The sequence below is a fragment of the Sorex fumeus genome, unplaced genomic scaffold, assembly GCF_029834395.1.
Source record: "Sorex fumeus unplaced genomic scaffold, SorFum_2.1 ptg000063l, whole genome shotgun sequence".
NCBI lineage: Eukaryota > Metazoa > Chordata > Mammalia > Eulipotyphla > Soricidae > Sorex > Sorex fumeus.
In genome coordinates, this window is record NW_026606120.1 from 32,451,326 (window position 1) to 32,471,910 (window position 20,585).

A 20,585-nucleotide genomic window follows, 5' to 3' on the forward strand; every position below is an offset into this window, starting at 1 on the left:
CTGGAGTCGGCAGCCTGTGTCCTTGCATGTCATCCCCTTGCTTTGATGACACACTCCCTGTTGAACACTCCCACGCCAGGCTGTCGTCGGACAGCAGGGAACAGAAAGGCACACATGCCATGCAGAGCCCCTAGGGGATTCCTCGTCAGTCAGTCACTGTGCCCATAGTCAGCCTGTCACTGTGTTAGGAGGCGTGTCACCCTAATTTGCCAACAAGGTGTTGCAGGAGCACAGCTTCTGAGCACAGGAAAGGGGCATTTGCCTGGAGCCCAGGAGGCACTGATGGCTTTGAGTGGAGGTGCTGCCTGCAGACTGGAAAGCATGGGACTGTGTAGAAGAAGGGGGCCAGGTACTGACTTTCTGGTCACTGAGTCATGCCCTGAAGTCACAGTGGTCAGAGAGGGAGCAGTTGTTTGGCCACAGAAAACAGCTTGGCATAGAGGAAGTGGAAGGACAAGTATTTGAAGGAAATGAATAGTGGCTTAGACTTTTTGTTGTTTAGAGGCTAAGGTTTATCAGTCAACCTGTAAATGTATAAACTGGGGACCAGGGATGTGGCTCAGTGGTTGAGCATCTATGAGACTCTGGGTTTAATTCTTGTCACCACTGAAAAGAAAAACTAGGGAGAACTGGGGAGAGCCTTTTCCAGTGCGACTTGCCCACTGACAGGCTGTCACCAGCTGCCACCCATTCTTTGCTCATGAGTTGTGCTTGTGTATGTGTGTTAATGGGTTTGTTTTAATTCACATGGAGCTTCCCTTTCTCATGGAGTTAAGGAGTGTCCTTACAGGTTGTATCAGCAATCTTGATTATCTATGCAAGCACAAATAACTTGTTTTGATTTTTTTTAAGACAACTGTATACAAAACTTCGAGATACTGTAAGATACACTATGTAGAGAGATACATATAGTTGCAAATAGCATAGCAAAAATTAAAATTACAAAATTGAAAAAAAAAATTATGTTTTTGGGCCATACCTGAGGCAGTGCTTGGAGTGTTCCAGCAGAACTTGAGAGACCAGGTGGTGCCACATTTCAAACCTGGATTTCCAATACGTAAACATGTGCTCCAGCCCTTTGAGCAGGCTTTCTGGCTGTAATGTTGGAATTGTTAAGAAATGTAAAACTATGTCATTGGGAATGAATTTCATCAAGGAAAGAATATTTTCCATCTGGAGCAGAGCACTGCAGTCCCTGGGCTCGCATCTCCCAGCACTCACACTTTCTGCATTTGTTCATTGGTCGCTGACCCCACGTGAAAGCTATTCCCCTGAGGTGCCCACGGAGTCATCTTCAGAGTTTCCTGAAGCTGAAGAGGGCGTCTCGGGCATGATCAGCAACAACCAGTGCATCGGCAGGCTGGGAAGCTCTGCATCTGGTCCTTGAACCGTCAGTCATTAGCCCAGAGAGCCCATGTAGAACGTACAGCCTGTCCTCACACAAGCCTGGGTCTATTTTAGGTTCATGAACAGAGCAGGAAGTCGCTGCCCCGGGATGGGGGCTCAGAGGGCTGAGCAAATGCTGAAGGGCCAGCTTCAGTCCCTGGCACCACATGTTCCCCTCGGCAGCCCCTGGAGTGGGCCTGGGGTAAACAACACAGAGCCATCAGTCTCTTTGTCCTCTCTAACCAGCACCACAGGAGGGTGTCCCACTAATTTCTCTCCGCTCTGTCCTCCCTGTGGGTGACCAGAGTGACAATCCCAGGCTGGATTCCCGACCTCTGGCACTCGCAGGCTGGCGGTGTGCGGGCAGGCACTCCGCAGCTGGGAAGGTGGGTGTCCTGGTGCTGTGGGCCTTAAGGGCTCTGCACTGGTAGAGTCTGGGCGCCTTGCTCACGAGGACAGACACAGGGGCAGCAGTTGTGGGTCTGTGTCCTTTTAGCTCTCTGTATGAAATCAATTTCCATAGTGATCAGACATGCAGAAGAATAATTTCCTGTAAGTCCAGGTCCCAGCTAAGTGGAAATGCTCCTGCTTGTCTGTTGTGATTATGTAAGACACATGATCTCAGGAGGAAAAAATTCACCCTTGGCTGAAATGCTGAGATTTTTGACTTGAAAAAGTCAGCGCACAGCTCTCCCAGGAGCTGTCCTTCTGGATACCCACTCCCAGGTCCCAAACTTCACCTGTACTGCTAATGCATTGATGATGAGAACAGCGTAAGTGATGGAGGGTGTTCCACCCTAGAATTTAGTCTCTTTTTCCCCCCGAAAATGAGCATTTTCATACAGCTCTTATTACTTCCTGGGAAGTAACCACACAGAAAATTCCTTGAGAACATCTTTTCCAGAGCTGGAGTTAATACTTACACCTCCCTCTCATGGTTTAACCTCGAGTTCCACGTTAGAAACCCATGAACGGAATAATGTGAACTTCGACATTAAACTTTCATGCTCTAAAAATGTGGTTCTTCATCTGGGTGGAGGCCAGCTCCAGAGATCCCCCCCCACCCCCTTCACAAGGACACGGTGAGGAGTGAAGTGCTAATGGCCGAAGCAGCCCTGAGCCTTTGCAGAGGACAGCAATCTGGAAACAGCTGTTTGCTTTCTTCACAGGAGGTTGTCTTCTGCAGACTGAACAAAGCCCAGTGATGAACTCTCCTGCCCTTTCCTGGGGCCCCACCCGCGGGTGTCCCAGCTCTTTAGAACTCTAATTGAAGGGCAGACAAACAGGGCTGTGGCCACTGGGCCAGGCAGCTTTCAGCAAGAGAAATGTGAGCGATACGGGAGAGCTGACAGCCTCATGGAGAGCAGACCCGGCTCCCTGGGGCAGGCTTGTCTGTGCCATAAACCGGGAACCATGGAGTCTCAGCACAGCAGAGATTCAGGTCACTGAGGTTTTCCTGAACCCCAACTCTTTGACTCCCATCTGTGGCCTTGGATGAGCCCCTTTCCCCTCTTCGAGTTGTCTTTGTTGTTCAAAAGAAGATCATAATATGGGTTTGGCACAGATACGGTAAAACTTCAATGAGATTTTGCTCTAGTGTCTGGTACACAACAGATATTCAGTCATAATGGCCACCATTATTGCATTCCTGTCCCTTTGGGGGTGGGGAGCACTGGATAGAGGAGCTTTTGCTCTTTTGTGCCACTCTGTTGTATGTGTTTGCAAATATTTAATCTGGCAAAACAAAGTTTGCCTTTGTATTTTGCCGTGAAATAGCCCACGGAGTTTCCCTGCCCGGTTGGTATCTGGGCTGCACACTAGCCAGGCCCCACGTGGGCCTCTGCTGCCTCTTGGCGTCCCAGCAGCCTCGCCTGCACGCTGGGCCTCACTGCTGCATTCTGACCCCCCAGACGGCTGGGGAGTGGCGGCGTCTGGAACCCACCTGTCTCATCAGAACACACTCACGCCTGTCATGGCTTCCGCCTCCTGCCTTTCTCCTTCTGTCACTCTTTCTCTACTTCGTCCTCTTGACGCGTGCTGGTCTGCTTCAGAGCCTCAAGAACAGGACTTCAGAATCTGCTGGGGACACTCCATTTCCACTCTGACATCCCTCTCCCCCGTGCGGTTCCTGCCTCTGCTCTTTCCTGCCTACCGGCCCTCCTTTGGGCAAGTGCCATTTTTTCTGCATATGGATCAAGCTCATACTCCTCCAAGGAGGCACCCCTGGACCCCCACCTCCGTAGTCTTCTTCCTTTGCACCGTTGCTCTGAAGAGTGAGCACTGCTGTGAGCTGAGCCCCACATGTCTCTGCATTGCACAGTTCAGACTCCTGTTGGTGAGGCCGTGAGCCTTCCTGCACAGCCCCCACCCCATCCCAGCCTTGTGCCTGGGAGGCGTTCTGAGCATCAGGGCGCACAGAAGCTTCACCTGTAGTACAGTCTTTGCTGTGATGAGCAGGACCATGTGCAGTGACATCCCCAGACTCAGCTCCCAGCTCCTCTCTGAGCCACCCCAAGGCAAGATATTACAGCCAGAATCCCCCGAGGGGAATTCATGTCCGTGCCTGCTATTTATACCTCCCTAGGTGCATAGCAGCCGGACCTCCTTGTTCATCAAAGCTCAGGAGAATGGCAGTGATGTCCCTTGCCTCATGCACTCACCGCCTTTCCCATCACCACTGTTGTTTCCTGTCCTTCCTTAATTCTCCCTCTCCCTCTGAAGTTGTGGAAGTTTCCAGAAGGCCATGCCTGGGTCAGCACATTCGATTCTTATTCAGTCACAGAGACCTTTGGATATAGCCATGTCCCTCTGAACTACAAAGGACGTGAGATGAATGGGCCACTTAGGGAGCAGCCTGGAGGGAGGGAATCGTTCAGCGAAGATGGAGTGGCTGCCCAGCACACTGCCCCGGCCTCACCTGGCAAGCCGCCTCATGCCTCATGCGTGGTGGGGTGGCCTTGCGTCTCCGGACAAACACAGGTCGTGCTGCACCCGTGTCTCAGAGGAGTCTGGAATCGGACTGAACTCCCTACTGCGCCTATTCCATTACAGAGTAAAACAGCTCAAGTTCCCCTGGACATTGTTCTAAGTGGCTCCTTCTTACCCCACTTTTCTGCTCTGGCAAAGCAGTGGTGCCCGTTCAGGGCGCTTGTCATTCCCTCTCCACAGCCAACCAAGGAATGGAGTGTGAGGAGGAGCAGTGAGTCTGAGGTCCTCCCAGCTTCTTGGCTGCCCTCACCCTGTCAGCTGCATCAGCCTCCATGCTGTGACTGTCAGTGAGAGTGTGGAGCAAGGGGGAAAGACCAGCACAGTGACCCGGCCATTCGTCTGAGGTGCCCATCAAACCACTGAGCCTGTGCCGGCCTCTGGGTCCTCCACAGGGCCCGGATTGTCCCACTGTGCTCTGAGCTCTGAGAGATGAGCTGCTGGCAGCTGCGTGGCTGTGCTTCCTCATAGGTTTGAATCCTGACACTGCCGATGGTCCTCCCCAGAAAACCAAACCAGTCGCTCTGAACGGTTCCTTCTCCCACCTGTGTATTTGTTCTGTCTCTGTTCTGTGGCCTCCCAACCTTTGCCAGTACCCTAATTGGGAAGACAAAATTCTTCCTCGGAAGAAAAGTGATGGGGTGGGGCCCTCTTACTCCCCAGACCTGCTCCTCTGTCCCACCTGTGCCAAAACTCCCCGTCATACAACCCTCGGATGATGGGAGCATGTGAATCTTTAGTACCAGAGGGAGAGAGGACTGTGCTTCTCACAGAGGGATGAGGGCCATGTCTCTCCTGTGACTCACAGGCCATATCTCTGACAGAGGGAGAGAGGACGTGTCTCTGACAGAGGGAGAGAGGCGTGTCTCTCACAGAGGGAGAGAGGGCTGTGTCTCTCACAGAGAGAGGGAGAGAGGGCCTTATCTCTCAGAGGAAGAGGAGGCCGTGTCTCTGACAGAAAGAGGGAGAGGGCCATGTCTCTGACAGAGGGAGAGAGGGCCATGCATTTGTGCCACTTCTTTCACAACTACAGGGGTTGGGGACACTCAGGCAGTGCTTAGAGCGGCCACTGCCTGCCTACTTTGCCCAGCTGGGACAGGAGGTTTGGACTTGGTGACATGATCCTGCCAGAGCCCGGGGGTGATGGGGACAGGAGGAGGAAGCATGCAGTTTGGGGTAGAACTCTGGACTTCATGTACTCAGGGAATATATCTCACACCTTTAAACTACTTCTCCCATCCTCAGTAATCTTTTCTATATGCATATAAGAATATAAAGTACACAAAACTGAATGCAATCTAACATTTTCCAGCAGTTTTAGGGGCAAGGCGATCATTATCTGAAAAAGGAAAACTTTGTTAGTATTGGCCTATGGACCACACCTGCCCATGCACCCCACGGTGCTGGGGAACTGAGGTCCTGGGGACTGACCCCCAGGCAAGTGCCATCCCTGTGAGCATCTCCCCAGATCTTTTTGGGGGAGGAAAGGTCACACCTTACAGTGCTCAGGGCTTACTCCTGGCTCTGTGCCAGGCATCACTCTTGATGTTTGGGGGACAACATGGAGTACCAGGGACAGAACCTGTGTTGGCTGGCTGTGTGCCGGGAAGCACTCCACCCACTGCACTGTTGCTTTGGTTCCCCATGAGGAGTATTTTTAGGCTTTGTTCTATTGGTTTGAGGGTGCATTTGGGTCTTTTCTGGTGGTACTTGCAAATCTATACGTGGTGCCAGGAATTAAACTGGGTTCAGCCACCTGCAAGGCAAGCATCTTACTCCCTTTTCTAGCTCTCTAGCCCCAAAGGAATACTATTTTATTGAGTCAACAGTGGAAATGTGTTTTCATTCATTCAAATAAGAAATGCTGGCGGGGATCCTCTTTCTGTGTCAAGAGCTGTGCTTAGGGATCATTGTAGAGTGGTGATCAAATCTTGACCCACTCATAGAGAGCTTCAGTCCAGTGGGGAGACAGTTAAATCAGACCAAGCTGATGGCAGCTGTTGGGCCAGCACATTGGCACAGCAGGTAGGCACTGCCTTGCCCTCTGCGGACTGGGTTTGGATCCCCGGCACCCCCACAGGGTCCTGAGCACCGCCTGGAGTTAACCTTGAGTCAGAACCAGGAGGCAGAGCCCTGAGCATCGCCAGGTGTGGCCCCCAAACAGACAAACAAATCAACGGCAGCTGCATGCCAGGATAAATGCCCGGGCCAAGAGCAGAAGCCTTGTGCTCGGGCTCCAGGGGAGACCCTAGGGTGCCTCTGGCACACGAACCGGGCATGAGCCAAAGCGCTTGGGAATGGGTAAGGAAAGGCTGCTTCCATCTCAGTGGGCAGGGCGTAGGGCCGCCGGAAGCTCAGCTTGGATGGCTGGTGCTAACATACTCCCTGAGGATATGGGAGATTCTCAGACATCCCAGGAGCGCCCAACCAGCAAGGCAACAAACTGGAAGAATTCCTGCTGCCGTGGCTCAGAGCCCTCATCCATCATAACCGTTCAAACCAGGCCAGAGGCGCCACACACAGCACCAGGAACCTCCGTACCCGGAGCGGGCTCGCCTCTGCTTGGCATAGCCCATCATCCTGGGAAAGCTGGAACTGCACTCCCAGGTGGCAAGTGCTAGAATGTTTTGGTTCCGTTTTGCCTCATTACTTTTAGGGCACACTCATGGCCATTGATTCCTGAACAGGCCCTGTTCCCCCTGAGTTGACATTCTGAACCCCCCAAGGCACTAACTGGCCCAATCTTGGGAGAGCCCTGATTTTGAGTTTCCCATGTGCCTTGCTCACGGGCCAGTGGGAGGCTGCTCTCAGGAGGCCTGGAGCTGTGTGCCCCGGGGTCAGGTGCAGTGGGTGCCTGTGCAGGGGGAGGGAGACAGGCTCTGCAGCTCTTCACCCTGTGGCTGTGTCTTTACAGGTCGGAGCTGTCTGTGGAGAGCATCTTCAAGGACTGGCTTGAGAGTCCCGGGATACCACAGGTGAGCTCAGGAGACCCCTGCGAGCGAGTCTGGGGGAAACGGTAAAGTTTATGGCTCAGATTCTGACCATGCATGTGTTCATGCCGCCAGATAAAAGGTGGGGTACCCTGTGCTGGGGGAGAATATCCCGCCTCCATCATCCTGGGTGCAGTTCTGTCTCAAGGCCTACAGATGTAAGTGCTCCTGTTGGTGGCTCCCAGACCACCGCCACAGGGGTCCTGCAGAGCTTGGTACCAGTTTGGGTGTCCCGCAAGATCAGCGGGCTGGCCTCTGCTGCCTGGGGCATCTCCCCTTGTTTCTTGGCTTCTGCATCCCGGTCTCAGGTTGGCTGTCCCCTCCGAGTGAGCCGTCCCCGTGTGTCTCTCTCGGTCACTCCAGTATACACCCTGCTGGACCTTCTTCTCTGTGTCCATGCGCAGGTCTGCGGGAGACAGGGCTCTGGCCAGCCCTGCCTCTGCCAGTACGCTGGGTCTGCCCCGCTCGCTGGGCCTGTGTCCTGCAACTTAGAGCAGCCTGAGCACACTCGCGAGAGCCTGGGGCTCCCAGAGCTGCAGGCCACAGGAGCGCAGGCCTGGCCAGACTGGGCCAGTCTGCAGACAGACCCTTCCCAGTTGGTCCCCGCGCCTGGGGGTGGGGTCTGCCCGGGGACACAGCCCCATTAGCTGTGCATTTCTGGTTTCATGACTAGTTATATGAGCTTCCCCTTGGGAGTGTCTGAGTGTCACTGGATGTCTGTGAACCGTGAAATTAAGGCCCAGGAGGAGCCATTCTCCATTACCTTTCATCCCTCTATTTACATCTTTGTCCTTCTCTACCACCCAGGGGAGTGTCGCCCACTAGCCCTCATCAGCTTATCCCGCAAAAGGACACTTTGCTTTAGGTTTCGGAAAGTGTGTAACCTACTCAAAAGTTACTGCCTTAATCATCCCCGGAGTGAAAAAAGGAATCGAAACCTTGGGTGCAACAGAAGCCTGGGAGTGCGGGCAGACTGCGTGCTCGCCTGAGTGCCCCGCTCTTTCAGGGCTCGCCCCAGAGGGAGTGCTCAGTGGTGCTTGAGACAATGGCGCTGACCCCAGGAGACAGAAATCCCCCAGAATGCCCAGCTAAGGGTCGTCTGACCCTGAATCACGCCATCTAGGCTCTGGTTTCAGCTGCAGTGGCCAAAAGCGGCTGAAATGCCTCCATGTCCTGAGCCTGTCAAGGGTGTGGCAGCACTCCCAGACTGGGGCCTGGATGCTGGGAAGAAGTGGGAGTTCAGGGAGCAGGAGCCTGAGTGTCGAGCCCGAGTGTCCTGGCCCAGGACAATGAGGCTGCTGTGCTCCACAGTTAGCCCCAGGGATGGAGAAGAAAGAGCCCTTACTCCACGCCCAGACACAGGCGTGGGAGCGGCACTGGGAAACCCTCCTCACTCCCAGAGGCTCTGTGCTGGCCCCAAGGAAGAGGTGGCTTTGCCCCAGCAGGAGGTTTTGTTTTTCATTAAAGGGGGAAGGGTACATAGTAGGGAGAGCTTGGCTAAGGAGCAGCACATTTCCCCCAAAGGTCTAGTCACGTTAATGACAGCCTCTAGTGTAGACAAGAATCTCAGCTATAAACTGACCAAACCTGCTATCCAAACAGAGCCAGGTGCAACCAGCCAGCCCAGCTATAAATCGTCTTTAAGACCCAGCTGGTATTTCCTTGGGCACTTAACTGTTTAGTGAAAACAGCGGTGTCAGACCAGAGGAACTGATTTAGTGTGGTGCCCCTGCGGGCGGTGGCTGAGTGGGGTCTGCATCTTCTCATCTCGCCCACTCTCTGCTGTTTTTTTTACGGCTGCTGTTGACTGACCTGCTTGTCCTCCTGGAGAGTTCCTTCTCCTTTCCACTTCAGTGAAAAGCTGGGCAAAGGCCATCAACCCCCCTGATTGCAGGAGCCCCTTGGTGAATGGGACACTTGTGCTTTGTCCCATTGGAATATAAAATTACTAGGGTGCCTGGCCTGTAATGATAACCAGAAACTGAAAGTGTTCTGATGCTCTTTGTTCTCATTAAAAATTCTGCAATTGAAATAATTTCTTGACCAGAGTCACCTTCTGCTGCTGAAATTTTCCTTCCATGGGCTGCAGAGGGTGGGCGTTACCTCTCAGGAACACTTTCAGTGTGGTGGGCCTTGATTTCCTTTTTGGCCATGTTGAATGGAAAAAAGTTTTTTAATTGTGGCAATAACTTCAATACGCAATAGAAATAAGCATGAGCCTCAGTGAGGAAAAAAAAAGAAATTTGGACTCAAACCTACTTAAGAACACTCCAATCTGTTATATTTGGCTTTGTAAACATTTTAAATTAATGTTACCATCAGTCTTATAAGCTAGTGTTTCTTAACCAGAGTCATGTGGCGCCCTGTTGGCCCAGGATATTCCAAGGGGTCACAGGTAGAAATTGCCTCAGTGGGTAGGTGTAGAGGTATCCGTAGCACTGGACCAGGGCCTGGCCGGTAGGACAGCAGGGAGCACCAGCTTGGGAAAAGGTTGACGTTATAGACAATTGTTATAAACAATTTGCCTTTATGAACTTTTCTGACTATAGAAGTATTATTTTGTATTGACTTTTGAATATAAGCAATATTATAACCAAGAAAATAAGAACAAACAAGAAAATAAACCAGAAAGGAGCACTCCGGGGGGGCAGAGTTGGTGGGAGTACCTGCAGACTGTGACTCACCAAGGTCCTCGCCACATTGCTTGGTCCCCAGAAGCCCTGGGAGGTCCCTGCGTTGGTGGTGCTGCTCTGTGTCCCAGACCCAGCACGGAAGCATCAGCCCTGTCCAGCCCTTGGAATACGCACTGGACCCCAGGAGTAGCCCAGCCTCTGAGCACCCTCCAAAAACAAACAGAACAAAACCCAGAGATGGTTTTATCTGTGTGGTGCCGAGAATAGGTTTAGGGTCTCATGCACACGCAAACCATTGCTTTTAATATAAATCCTTTTTTTTTTTTCACATTTCAAAATGTTATTTTAGGCCCTGTGGTTTACAAACCTATTAATGCAGAGTTTCTTGCATAAATCATTCCAGCACCCTCCACCAGAACGTCAGCTTCCCTCCACCAGGGCCCCAGTTCCCCCACATCCCGGTTCCCCCCCGGGCGCCCCCCAATCCTCCCATAGCTTCCTACTGAAGACCAATTCTCAATTTCTGCTGCCTCTGGGCACTTGCTATTACCTTACTATGTTTCTCTATGTCCTGCACAGGAGGAGATCATTCTGCGTCTGTCTTCCTTCTTCTGTCTAACTTCACTCAGCATGACGCTTTCCAGATCCATCCATGTAGCAAGCAGCAAATCTCATGATTTCATCTTTGCCTATGGCCAAGTAGTGTTCCATTGTGTATATGTATCATAGTTTCTTTATCCAGTCATCTGTTCTTGGACACTTTGGTTGTTCCCAGGTTTTGGCTCTTGTGAACAGTGCTGCAGTGAACATAGGAGTGCAGATGGATTTTCTGAATAGATTGTTTGAGCCTTTGGGATAGATGCCCAAAGTGGATTTGACAGCTTAATTCCTAGTTTTTCTGAGAAGTGTCCTTATTGTTTTCCCGAAAGGCTGAGGCAGTCAATATTCCCACCAGCAATAGATGAGGTTTCCTCCCTCCACTCCCCACTCCATGCCAATACTGGTTTTGTGTGTTTGTTTTGCATTCTTTGTGATGTGTGCCTGTCTCACTGGTACACAGTGAATGACATCTCGTTGTTGTTTCAATTTGCATTTCCCTGATGATCAGTGATGCAGGTAATTTTTCATATACCTGTTGGCCATCTGAATGTCTCTCCTTGAAGTTTCTAGTCATCTCATCTTTTCATTTTTTGATGGAGCTTATTGTATTTTTCTTGTTAAATTTATCCTTTGTCGGATGAGTGGTGGGAAAATCAAATACCTATAAATCGGTTTAACAAAAGAGGTGAAAGACTTCTATTAAAAAAAGTGTAAATCACTACTAAAATAAACAAAAGAAGATAAAATAAATGAAAATGCCATGAGCCAGTCAAAAAATAGAAATGGGGAAACTGGTCAGACTCAGGATAAGAAAACTAAAGGAAAAAAAAAACTAAAAATACTCAGACTCTTACCTCACACTATGCCCAAAAGTAAATTCAAAATAAATCAAAGGCCTTGATATCAGCCCTGAATCCACAAAGTCTGTTGAGAAAACATAGGCAGAACTCTTCATGACATTGAATCTAGAGAGATCTTCAATGACTCAGTGCCATTGGCCAAGCAAATGAAAGCAAAGATAAACAAATGGCACATCAAATTAAGAAGCATCTCACTGCAAAAGAAATGATGAGCAGAATTGAAAAATGCCGTACAGACTGGGAGAGAATATTTGTCCACCACTCATTTCCAATAGCTGGATAGCTTTCTGATAAATCATAGAAACCTACCTGCTGCCACAGAAATTCTTACCCACAGCCTGTGAAACACCAAGCAACACACCTCAAGGAGCAGAACGCCGGTATATTATTACATACTTGAGTGGACCCAGTCAGGCTCGTACTCCAGAACTGAGCTCAGAACAAAGGGGGAAGCTCCATTTTATAGAATATCTGATGGGAGCCAGGGTGTTTGCAGCAGCCGGCAGGAGAAAACAGCAGAAATTCCCAACCACGTTATTTTGCAAAACAGGGTCTGGACCATCCCAAGGCCACAGGCACATTTAGGACACATTACCACGGTTACCAAGGTGACAGAGTGAGACCCTGACCGTCTCAAGGACATCCCAAATGCACTTCATTGTTAATGTTATGTCTCCCAGACTCAGCTGCCCCTTGGCAGTGTCTACTCTTCGCAACACCTGTTTGAAATGTGGTTGGAGGTTGGGGGCTCTTTTCCTCATCACGGCTGCCCCACCACCACGGGACACCTCAGAGGGTGCCCTGGTGACACCTGATTCCCTCTTGAGTATGCAGCCTGCACCCCAATTAACAAATCAATAACATAACAATTGGCAACTGAGTTAAGATGGACAATGAAACATCAGCTGTAGGAAACTTGGCTCTGAAAGTAAAGGTGGGACCAGAGGGAGAGTCCAGTGGCTCGGGTACTGGCCTTGCACATGGCCAGCCTGGGTTCAATCCCCGGCTACCAGACGTGCAGAGCCAGTAACAGGCCCTGAGCAAGCTGGGGGTGGCCCAATAACCAATAAATAATAAGTAAAGGCAAATAGCTTTTTCATTTTTTTTTTGGCTTTTTGGGTCACACCTGAGGATGCTCAGGGATTACTCCTGGTTCTGCACTCAGGAATTACTCCGAGCAGTGCTCAGGGAACCATATGAGATGCTGGGGATCGAACCCGGGTCAGCCACATGCAAGGCGAACGCCCTCCCTGCTGTGCTATCGCTCCAGCTCCAAGGCAAATAGTTTATTTCTGTTTTTTAAAATATTGGTTACATTGTAAACACACACACATAGATAGATATGTGCCCAAAATATTATTAAAATACATTTTAGCTCCTCTGTCTTAATTTTTAAACATGGCAACCAGAAAAGTTTCCATAGCAAAACTTTCCATAACGAAATTGGCTTGCACAAATTCCATTGAATATTGCTACTCTAAAGCTGTTAGCTGAACTGAAATGTGAGTGCTTAATGACTTAACCCCCTCACAACACAGACATGACTGAAGTCATCTGCGTCTTCATCAGGGGCACGAGTAAAGATAGCGTTGGTGGGACTGTCAGCACAGTTCCGTCTTCTGTGACGCACCTATGAGAATAATCCCGATAAGGAGCTGGAGTGCTGCATTCACAAGAGGCTTTTAAGAGGACATGAACTAGCTCACTGCAGCTCTGAATTTTAACTCCCAGACAACCTGTTTCCCGCCATACAAACACGTGAGTCTCAGCCCTTCTGTGGCTGTTATTGTTCAGTCGTCTAAAGTGGCACGAAAAATGCAGAAGGTGGGTAATGGCTGATCACATAACATTTCTGGAAACAAGCCAGAATCAACTCAAGCTCCCAGATTTGCTCCACAACCCCAGACTTTAGACAAGCAGGTGATTTTTCTTCTTGCAAAATGCCGCTTCTTTCTAGCAGGGCACCTCCAGTTTGCCAAAGGCCACCCCAGCAAATAAGGAAAAATTTAACTCTTGTAGGGTAAATACTGAGTCACAAAATTGAGAAAGCTTGATGTGGATGCAAGAGACTTTTTGTCATTGGGGCCACATGAAGAAAACCAGGTGGTTAGTGTGGAGGATGGGGTGGGGGGTGGGGGTGTAAGCCCCAGAGAGTTTGTGTGGCTCAGAGTGCATGTGCTAGGAGATCCTTAGGGCTTTGTGGTTGTTTTTGTTTTCTTGTTTTTGGGCCACATATGTTGGTGCTCAGGGCTTACTTCCTGCTCTACACCCAGGAATTAGTCCTGCGGGGCTCAGGGAACCATATTGGATGCCAGGCATCAAACCTCAGTCAGCCACATGCAAGGCCAGTGCCTGCCCTGCTGTTCTGTGGCTCCTGAGGTCTTAGTTCTCTGCCACGCTCTGCTGCGCTTCCAGGGCTGTGCCCCACACTTGCCCCCCGCCTTTCTTTCCCATGGCTGGGGGTTCACAGAGGCAATGTGGGTGACTGACCTGGAGGGGCAGAGTGGGGGTCAGGGCAGTGCTGCAGGTACAGTGAGCACCCCCACTGAGCCACCACATGGCCATTTTTCCCCCTACTGTTTCAACCCATGTTTCCCAAGTGATTAAACATCTTGTAATCTTTAGAAATGTGTTGAGTGCTCAGACGGAGCGTCACTTGCTGTTTGTGCAGGAGCCCTCCCGGTGGGCTGCAAGGGGTCCCTAGGGACAGGGAGGGGTTTTGGGAAATTCCCTTCCAGCCCCATTTCCTTCCGCCATGGCGTCTGTACTTCCTGCTCCAGCCGGTTAGCATGACTGCCATACCGGAGCACCCCGGGCTTGGGGGCTTGGAGAGTGGATTGGGTCGTCTCCGGTTTGAAGAACGTAGTTTGAGAGGTCGGCGTTGACGGTACTTCTTTCCCCTGACGCCTCACCCCGGCTTCAGATAGCTACCTTCTTGCTGTGTCCTCACCTTTCTGTGCTTGGAGAAAGTCTCATCTCTGAGAAGACCCCAGTCAGCCTGCATTTAGTCCACCCTCAGGAGCTCAGCCGACTCCATCACCTCTTCAAAGGCCCTGTCTCCAGAATACATTTTAAGATACTGGCACTTGGGACTGCAACATGGGAATTTGGTTTTTGTGGGTTTTTTTTTTTTTGTCATGGTATATGTGTTATTGGGCCACACACAGCAGGGGTCAGGATTTTCTCCTATCTCTGTGCTCAGGGATGACTCCTGGTGGAGCTCAGGGGACCATGTGTGGTGCTGGAATCAAACCAGGGTTGGCCACTGCAGAGCAAATGCCTCACCCCTGTACTAATCTCTCCAGCCCACGTGTAAATTTGGGAGAACAAATTCAGCCTCAACAATGCTCGTTCTCAGTACTTCCCCGCTTACCTGCACGTTCTCATGAAAACTTCAAAATGGCCTGGAAAAGTCATTCAAGTCAACCTCACTATATTTTTTCACCCATGAATAAATAGTTTGAGGGGTTCCTAATGCCAGTATTATCTGGCCCACAAAGACTAGAAGTTTTTGGTGTGATGAGGAGAAAGAGCTGTGGAGGAAGTGCCTGCCCTCCCCAAGCACCAAGGAGAGAGTCTGTGCTGGCCTGGCAGCCCTACGGCCTGAGGGACGTTCCAAAAGCACCACAGTGAGGCAGGAGTTCCTTTGGTGCCTGGAGTGAAAGTGCTGTGTCCTTCCTTCTTTTCTCTCCCTTTCAAACCTCATTTCAGAAAGGATTTGAATCTCCCTCACAGTAATCTCAAACTAGATTCCTAGTGAATACGGAAGATTAAAAGTGTTTCCTCTCCCTTGAAGATTTCCTTTGTTGTAGTACAGAGCTTAGACTTGACCGAGCTGTCAACTTCCCAGGCCCGATGGATGAGATGTGCCAGAGGAAGCCGCTCCCAGGGTCTGGAGTCCTACCATCGTACTTCCTAGCCCTACCCTCTGGCCCCAAATATAGTTTCTCTGTCCTCTATGAGGGACAGCACGTGACTCGAAGATGATAGAAACACAGGCTTTGCACTCAACTTGCTTAATAATTCAGTAGGAAAAATGGACCTAGATATCTGACCTAATGAAAAAAGCAAGGAGTGGTGAAAGGCTAGCTTTTAGAATTCAGAAGAAAAGGGTCATTTTTTTCATTTGTGGAAACAGAGGGGTTGAGTTGAGTTGCTATCTGAAACCTGTCGGGAAGCAGAGGAAGATGTAGCCACTTTGGGTAAATTGAAGGCGAATGTTTGAGCAGTCTAGGGTATGTCAAATTCCAGCGGTATAAGCTGAGTAACTATTTTGTTAGACTCCCGCCATACGCTGCCAAGGCCTTCTGTCCCCCAATATTGGATAATAGTATGTGCTTTTACATCAGGCGAATGTTTTGTTTGTTTTGTTTTGTTTTGGGGTTTTGTGGTGGTGGTTTGGGAGGGGCAGTTGGAGGTTTGGACCATACCTGACAGTCCTCAGTGGCTGTTCTCCTGGCTCTGTGCTCAGGAGTGATCCCTGATGGTGCTGAGGAATCATGTGGTTCTACCATCAGGGGAACCAGAGATTTGAACAGGCATCTTAACCTCCTGTGTCATCACTCGACCCTACCAGTGTGTTTTGACCATGATTTGAAGGGGTTAACGTTCTCCTTCCATTTCCTGTGTTTGGAATGTGTTTGGAGGGTGGCTGGAGAGATAGTACAGCGGGATGGATACTTGTACTGCATGCGGCCGACCTAGGTTCAATCCCTAGCACTCTGGGTTCCCTGAGCTCGCCAGGAGTGATCCCTGAGTGCATATTCCTGAACTCCACTGGCCAAAAGAAACAAACTGACAACGCAAAAAATTGAGTGTGTTGCTGCCAGCTTCCCATGGGGGTTGATTGCCAAGGAGCACAGCAGGCTGAGTGGGGTTTGGCTATGGTGGTAAAGATTTCCCTCAAGATCCAGGAGCTCCAGGGAGCCTCCTAGGGCTGGTGGGAAAGTGCCAACTTGTGAACAAGCAGTTGACTGCCAGGGGGGTCCATTCAGCAGCCCCCCAAAGAATGAAAAAACCTTGGGAAGGTGGACATGCCTTTCCCCTCTCACAGTCCCCCAGCCAGTAGAAGGAGTGATCAGGTTTGCATCTTGGTTTTTTTTCTGGGGTTTTTTTTTTTTTTTTGGTCTGTGACAGGAGTGAGGGCATACACATGGAATAGTGTTCTGCCTCCAAGTCACAGCTCTGCTCCGTATCCCAACACCTTGAACTTGAAGTCAAAAAGCTCTTCAGTACATGGGTACTTTGAGACAGCATTATTATATATCTGAACAGACATTGGGTCTTCCAAAAGAGCGTTTACGGGGGGCTGAAGAACATCTATAGATACCCCCAAAGCGACAAATAATCCCATGTGACAAAAGTATAAACACCCCGAATCCTGCTGAGTGAGGAGGGAGAATCCTGGGGAAGCAGACCAGGGCCAAGGCCTTTCATCTCGATGGTCTCCCACTGGACTTAGATCCTGTGCAGACTATCACAAGCCTAAGGGAATAACTTTCTCAGATGGAATAAAGGTCTGGGCAACTTTCTCCCTTAAGAAGGATAAAAACTCTGAGCAAGTCCAGGTAGGCGCAGACACTGCCAGTGTACAGTTAGGGAAAGCCAGTTTTGCTTGTCAGACGCAGGGCAGACCCACTGGTGTGTCCCTTTCCTTAAGAAAGGGAAGCAGAAACTGCTCACTTCAGTCTGGCTCAGGTCAGCTGCTGGAGTTGGTGGACTCTGGCCTGAGCACACGTGGGTGTTGGTGAAGAGAATGTTTGAGGGACTTACTAGATGCAGCATTGTGTGTTAGGCTCAGGAAGACCGTTGGGGTCACACTATACTTAGTCCTGGTCATCAGTGTTAACTGATGCTGTTAGACCCCACACTCGGGCCATCCCCATGCATATAGGACTGAGACTGATTGACAGGATCCATACCAATGTTCTGTTTGTAAAATGTAGGATCAGAAGTTTCCCTCTTTCTTTCTTGAGTGTAATGTAAGTGTTTTAGAACACTTTTAATTTTATGTTGTTTTTTAAAATGGGGGCTAGGGCAGCAGATGTACAGTGGATAGTGTTTTTGCCTTGCATGAGGCAGACCCCACTCATTCTTGTCCAGTGTGCACACCGGGGCCAGAATTGCTACTTGAGGCATTCCTGCAGTAGCTTTGCCCATGGACCACTGTCTGCCCAGACGAGGCCACCAGGAGACAGCATGCCTATGGCCTGGAGGGCTGACTACAAGACCCCATGTGGTCGCACAGTGGCTCTTGTGATTTTCCGCAAGGGGGCCATGCTTGGGCATCTTCCATCCATGCTCTTGCTTCCAGGTTGTTCAGATTCTAGCACATTTTGGCTCCAAAGGGACGTTGCTCCAGTGAGAGCTATTGCAGGCCCTGGAAAAAGTGAGTGGCTTGTGGTAGGGTCCCCCATGACGGCACTGTATGTTGAGGACAGCATCAGAGGGCAGCAGCAATGGAGAGCCAAGTTAAGACTGAGAGTTCTGAGCTGGAAAAAGTTGTGAGGGCTGGGGCTCATGCCTGCATGTGGAACCCTGAGTCCAGCTCCTGGTGCTTGCTGACCTCTAGGCATTCCTGGGGATAGCCCTGGAAGGCCCCCCATCAGCACCTTTGTGCCCCAATACTCAACGTGTCATGCCCAGCAGGGGGAGATTACATAAGGGGCCCTCCCCAGCTTACTCAGGACCCACTTCACCTCCAAAAGACAAAGATGAGCTTGAGATTAAACTACTGTGCTCAAAGAAAGACATGTGATTCTGCTTTGAAGGAAGAATCACCCTCTCCTTAATCAGCTGAGGACATAGCGGACAGACACTCGTCAAAGGCAGGTGACGTGTTTGCATCATCTTATTTCCTCCACTGGAGAGGCCTTGAGATCTGTGGGTGCTGAGACTTATGCATGCAGAACCTGGGATCTTTGACCTCGGGTCCCATCCTGTCAGAGGCTCTGAGCATCAACTTTTGCCAGCCTCTGTCGGTTCCTTTTAGCATGTGGATTCCTTTTCTTCCCTCAGAGAAAGCCTTTATGCCTAATGAAGTCAGTGCACATTTAATAGCTCCAGGGCTTATATTTCTTGGGTGTATTTATTGCTTCCAGGTTAAATATTTGTCTTCTCAGGCATTGCAGGGCTCTGGTTTGCTTTCGGATCCCAGGAGAGAGGGAGTCTTGGAGAAATCTCATCTTTCACCCAGAGGGCCCTGGCACCTCAAGTACTGACCATCAGAGCCTAGAGCCCCCTCTCTGTGTTACCCCTCCCCAACCACCCCCATCCGTTTGACTGTCATGGTTGGTCATTGTTTGCACTAGTAAATCTAATCCAACGAGCTGTCAACAGGACAGAGAGAGGCACCTTCTCTGCACGCAGTCAACACCAGTTTGATCAGAGCCAGGAGTAAGCTCTGAACATAGATGTGGTCCAATATAGCCCGCGCCCTCAATCCTCCCCCCGCACACACACACCAGAAAACAGACCTGTTGGAGGCCAGAGGTAGAACAGAGGGCAGAGCACTTGCCTTTCATGCAGTTGACCTGGGTTTGATCCCCAGCAGCACATAAGGCCTTCCAGAAGTAAGCCCTGAGTACCACCAAGCTGGTGATTTTTTATTTTTTTATGTGAATGAGAGAAAATGAAGAGAGTTTAGTTCAGGGTTTTGCCTTTAGAAAGATAAAATTAGAACTCCTTGAGATGGAAACTAAATTAGAGCTTAATGCCAGGTCACCAAAACAATAAACAAGAAAAAGCAATGAGTAAGCCCGAAAGTGTCTGCGTGTGCCTTCCCAAGCACTGGGGAATGTTTCCTCTACCCTCTTATTTCCTCTCAATGGCAAACTCCAGCTCTGTCCCGGGCTTGTTGTCCTTATTTTGTTCCCTTTGTCGACAGAGAACAGGAGAGTGTCAGGAGCGGCTGGTGACATCAGTGATGGTTCAACTGCCCACATCCGTGTGCATATGTTAATATGGGCAGCATTGGGGTGGGAGTGATAAGACAGGGGTCCAGGCGCTCACCTGGCTTCTATCCGGGGTATCACATATGGCCCCCGTGAGCCCTGCCAGGAATGGTCCCTGAGTTTAGAGTCTGGGCAGAGAGACCTGAGCATGGCTGGTTATGGCCCCCTAATATTGCAGGAGGGGGCATGCTGGTCTCTGCAGAGATGACTCAGAGGACTGAGCCTAGGGTTGGTCTTCAGACCGGGTGTTCCCCTAGGTACCTCCAGGAATGACCGTCCCCCGACCTCCCCCCGCCAAGAGCTTGGAGTAACTCCTGGCCACCACTGGGGGTGACTCCAAAGCCAAGAATAATTTAACAAATAGAAGCAGGGTCCAGAGAGATACTCCAGCAGGAGAGGCACTTGCAGCTGGACCAATTTGTTCCCTGGCTCTGTCCATAGTCCCCTGAGCACTGTCAGGGGTGATCTCTAAGCACAGAGCCAGGAATAGGCCCTGAGCACAGTTGCGTGTGATCCCCTTCCCACCCCCTCACCCCCCACGGACTCACCCAGAATATCAAAATAAATAACAATGGTTCGCATCAGACGGGGAGATGGTTCTGAGGTCCGGGTGCGTGCTTGAGCCCCGTCTCACTCTCTGGTGTCTCCAGGGGTGGCCCAACCCCACAAGGGGCAGCATCCCCACACAGCTGCATTTTTTTTCTTATTAATTTTATTGAATTGCTGTGTGCTAGTTTTAAGCTTTCATTTTTGGGTTACAATCACACAATGATCAAACACCCATCCCTCCACTAGTGCACACTCCCCACCACCAATATCCCCGGTATACCCCCCCTTTCCCACCCTCCCCCTGCCTCCATGGCAGACACAATTCCCCATAATCTCGCTCTACTTTTGGGCATTATGGTTTGCAATACAGACACTGAGAGGTTATCATGTTTGCTCCTTTATCTACTTTCTGCACACATCTATCCCAACTGGTTCCTCCAGCCATCGTTTTCTTAGTGATCCCTTCTCTATTCCAGCTGCCTTCTCCCCTTTGCTCATGAGGCAGGCTTCCAGTTTTGAAGCAATCTATCTGTCCCATGTGTCTACTGTCCTTAGGAGTCAGTCTCATGCATTTTGTTTTGAGGTGACTGAGCAAGAATGAGGCCGGGTGGAAGCAGAGGCCGCAGGGAA

The 20,585-nt window shown here is 50.4% G+C and overlaps 1 protein-coding gene across 5 annotated transcripts in view; it reads left to right on the top strand.

Annotated features, from left to right (window-relative positions):
* Nucleotides 1-20,585, top strand: part of AOPEP (aminopeptidase O (putative)) — a 384,314-nt gene that overhangs the window by 284,269 nt on the left and 79,460 nt on the right. For all 5 annotated transcript variants that reach the window (XM_056127530.1, XM_056127531.1, XM_056127532.1 and 2 more), the window contains exon 11: nucleotides 7,286-7,346. In XM_056127530.1, coding sequence (XP_055983505.1) covers nucleotides 7,286-7,346 — 61 coding nt within the window. The remainder of the gene's footprint in view (nucleotides 1-7,285; nucleotides 7,347-20,585) is intronic.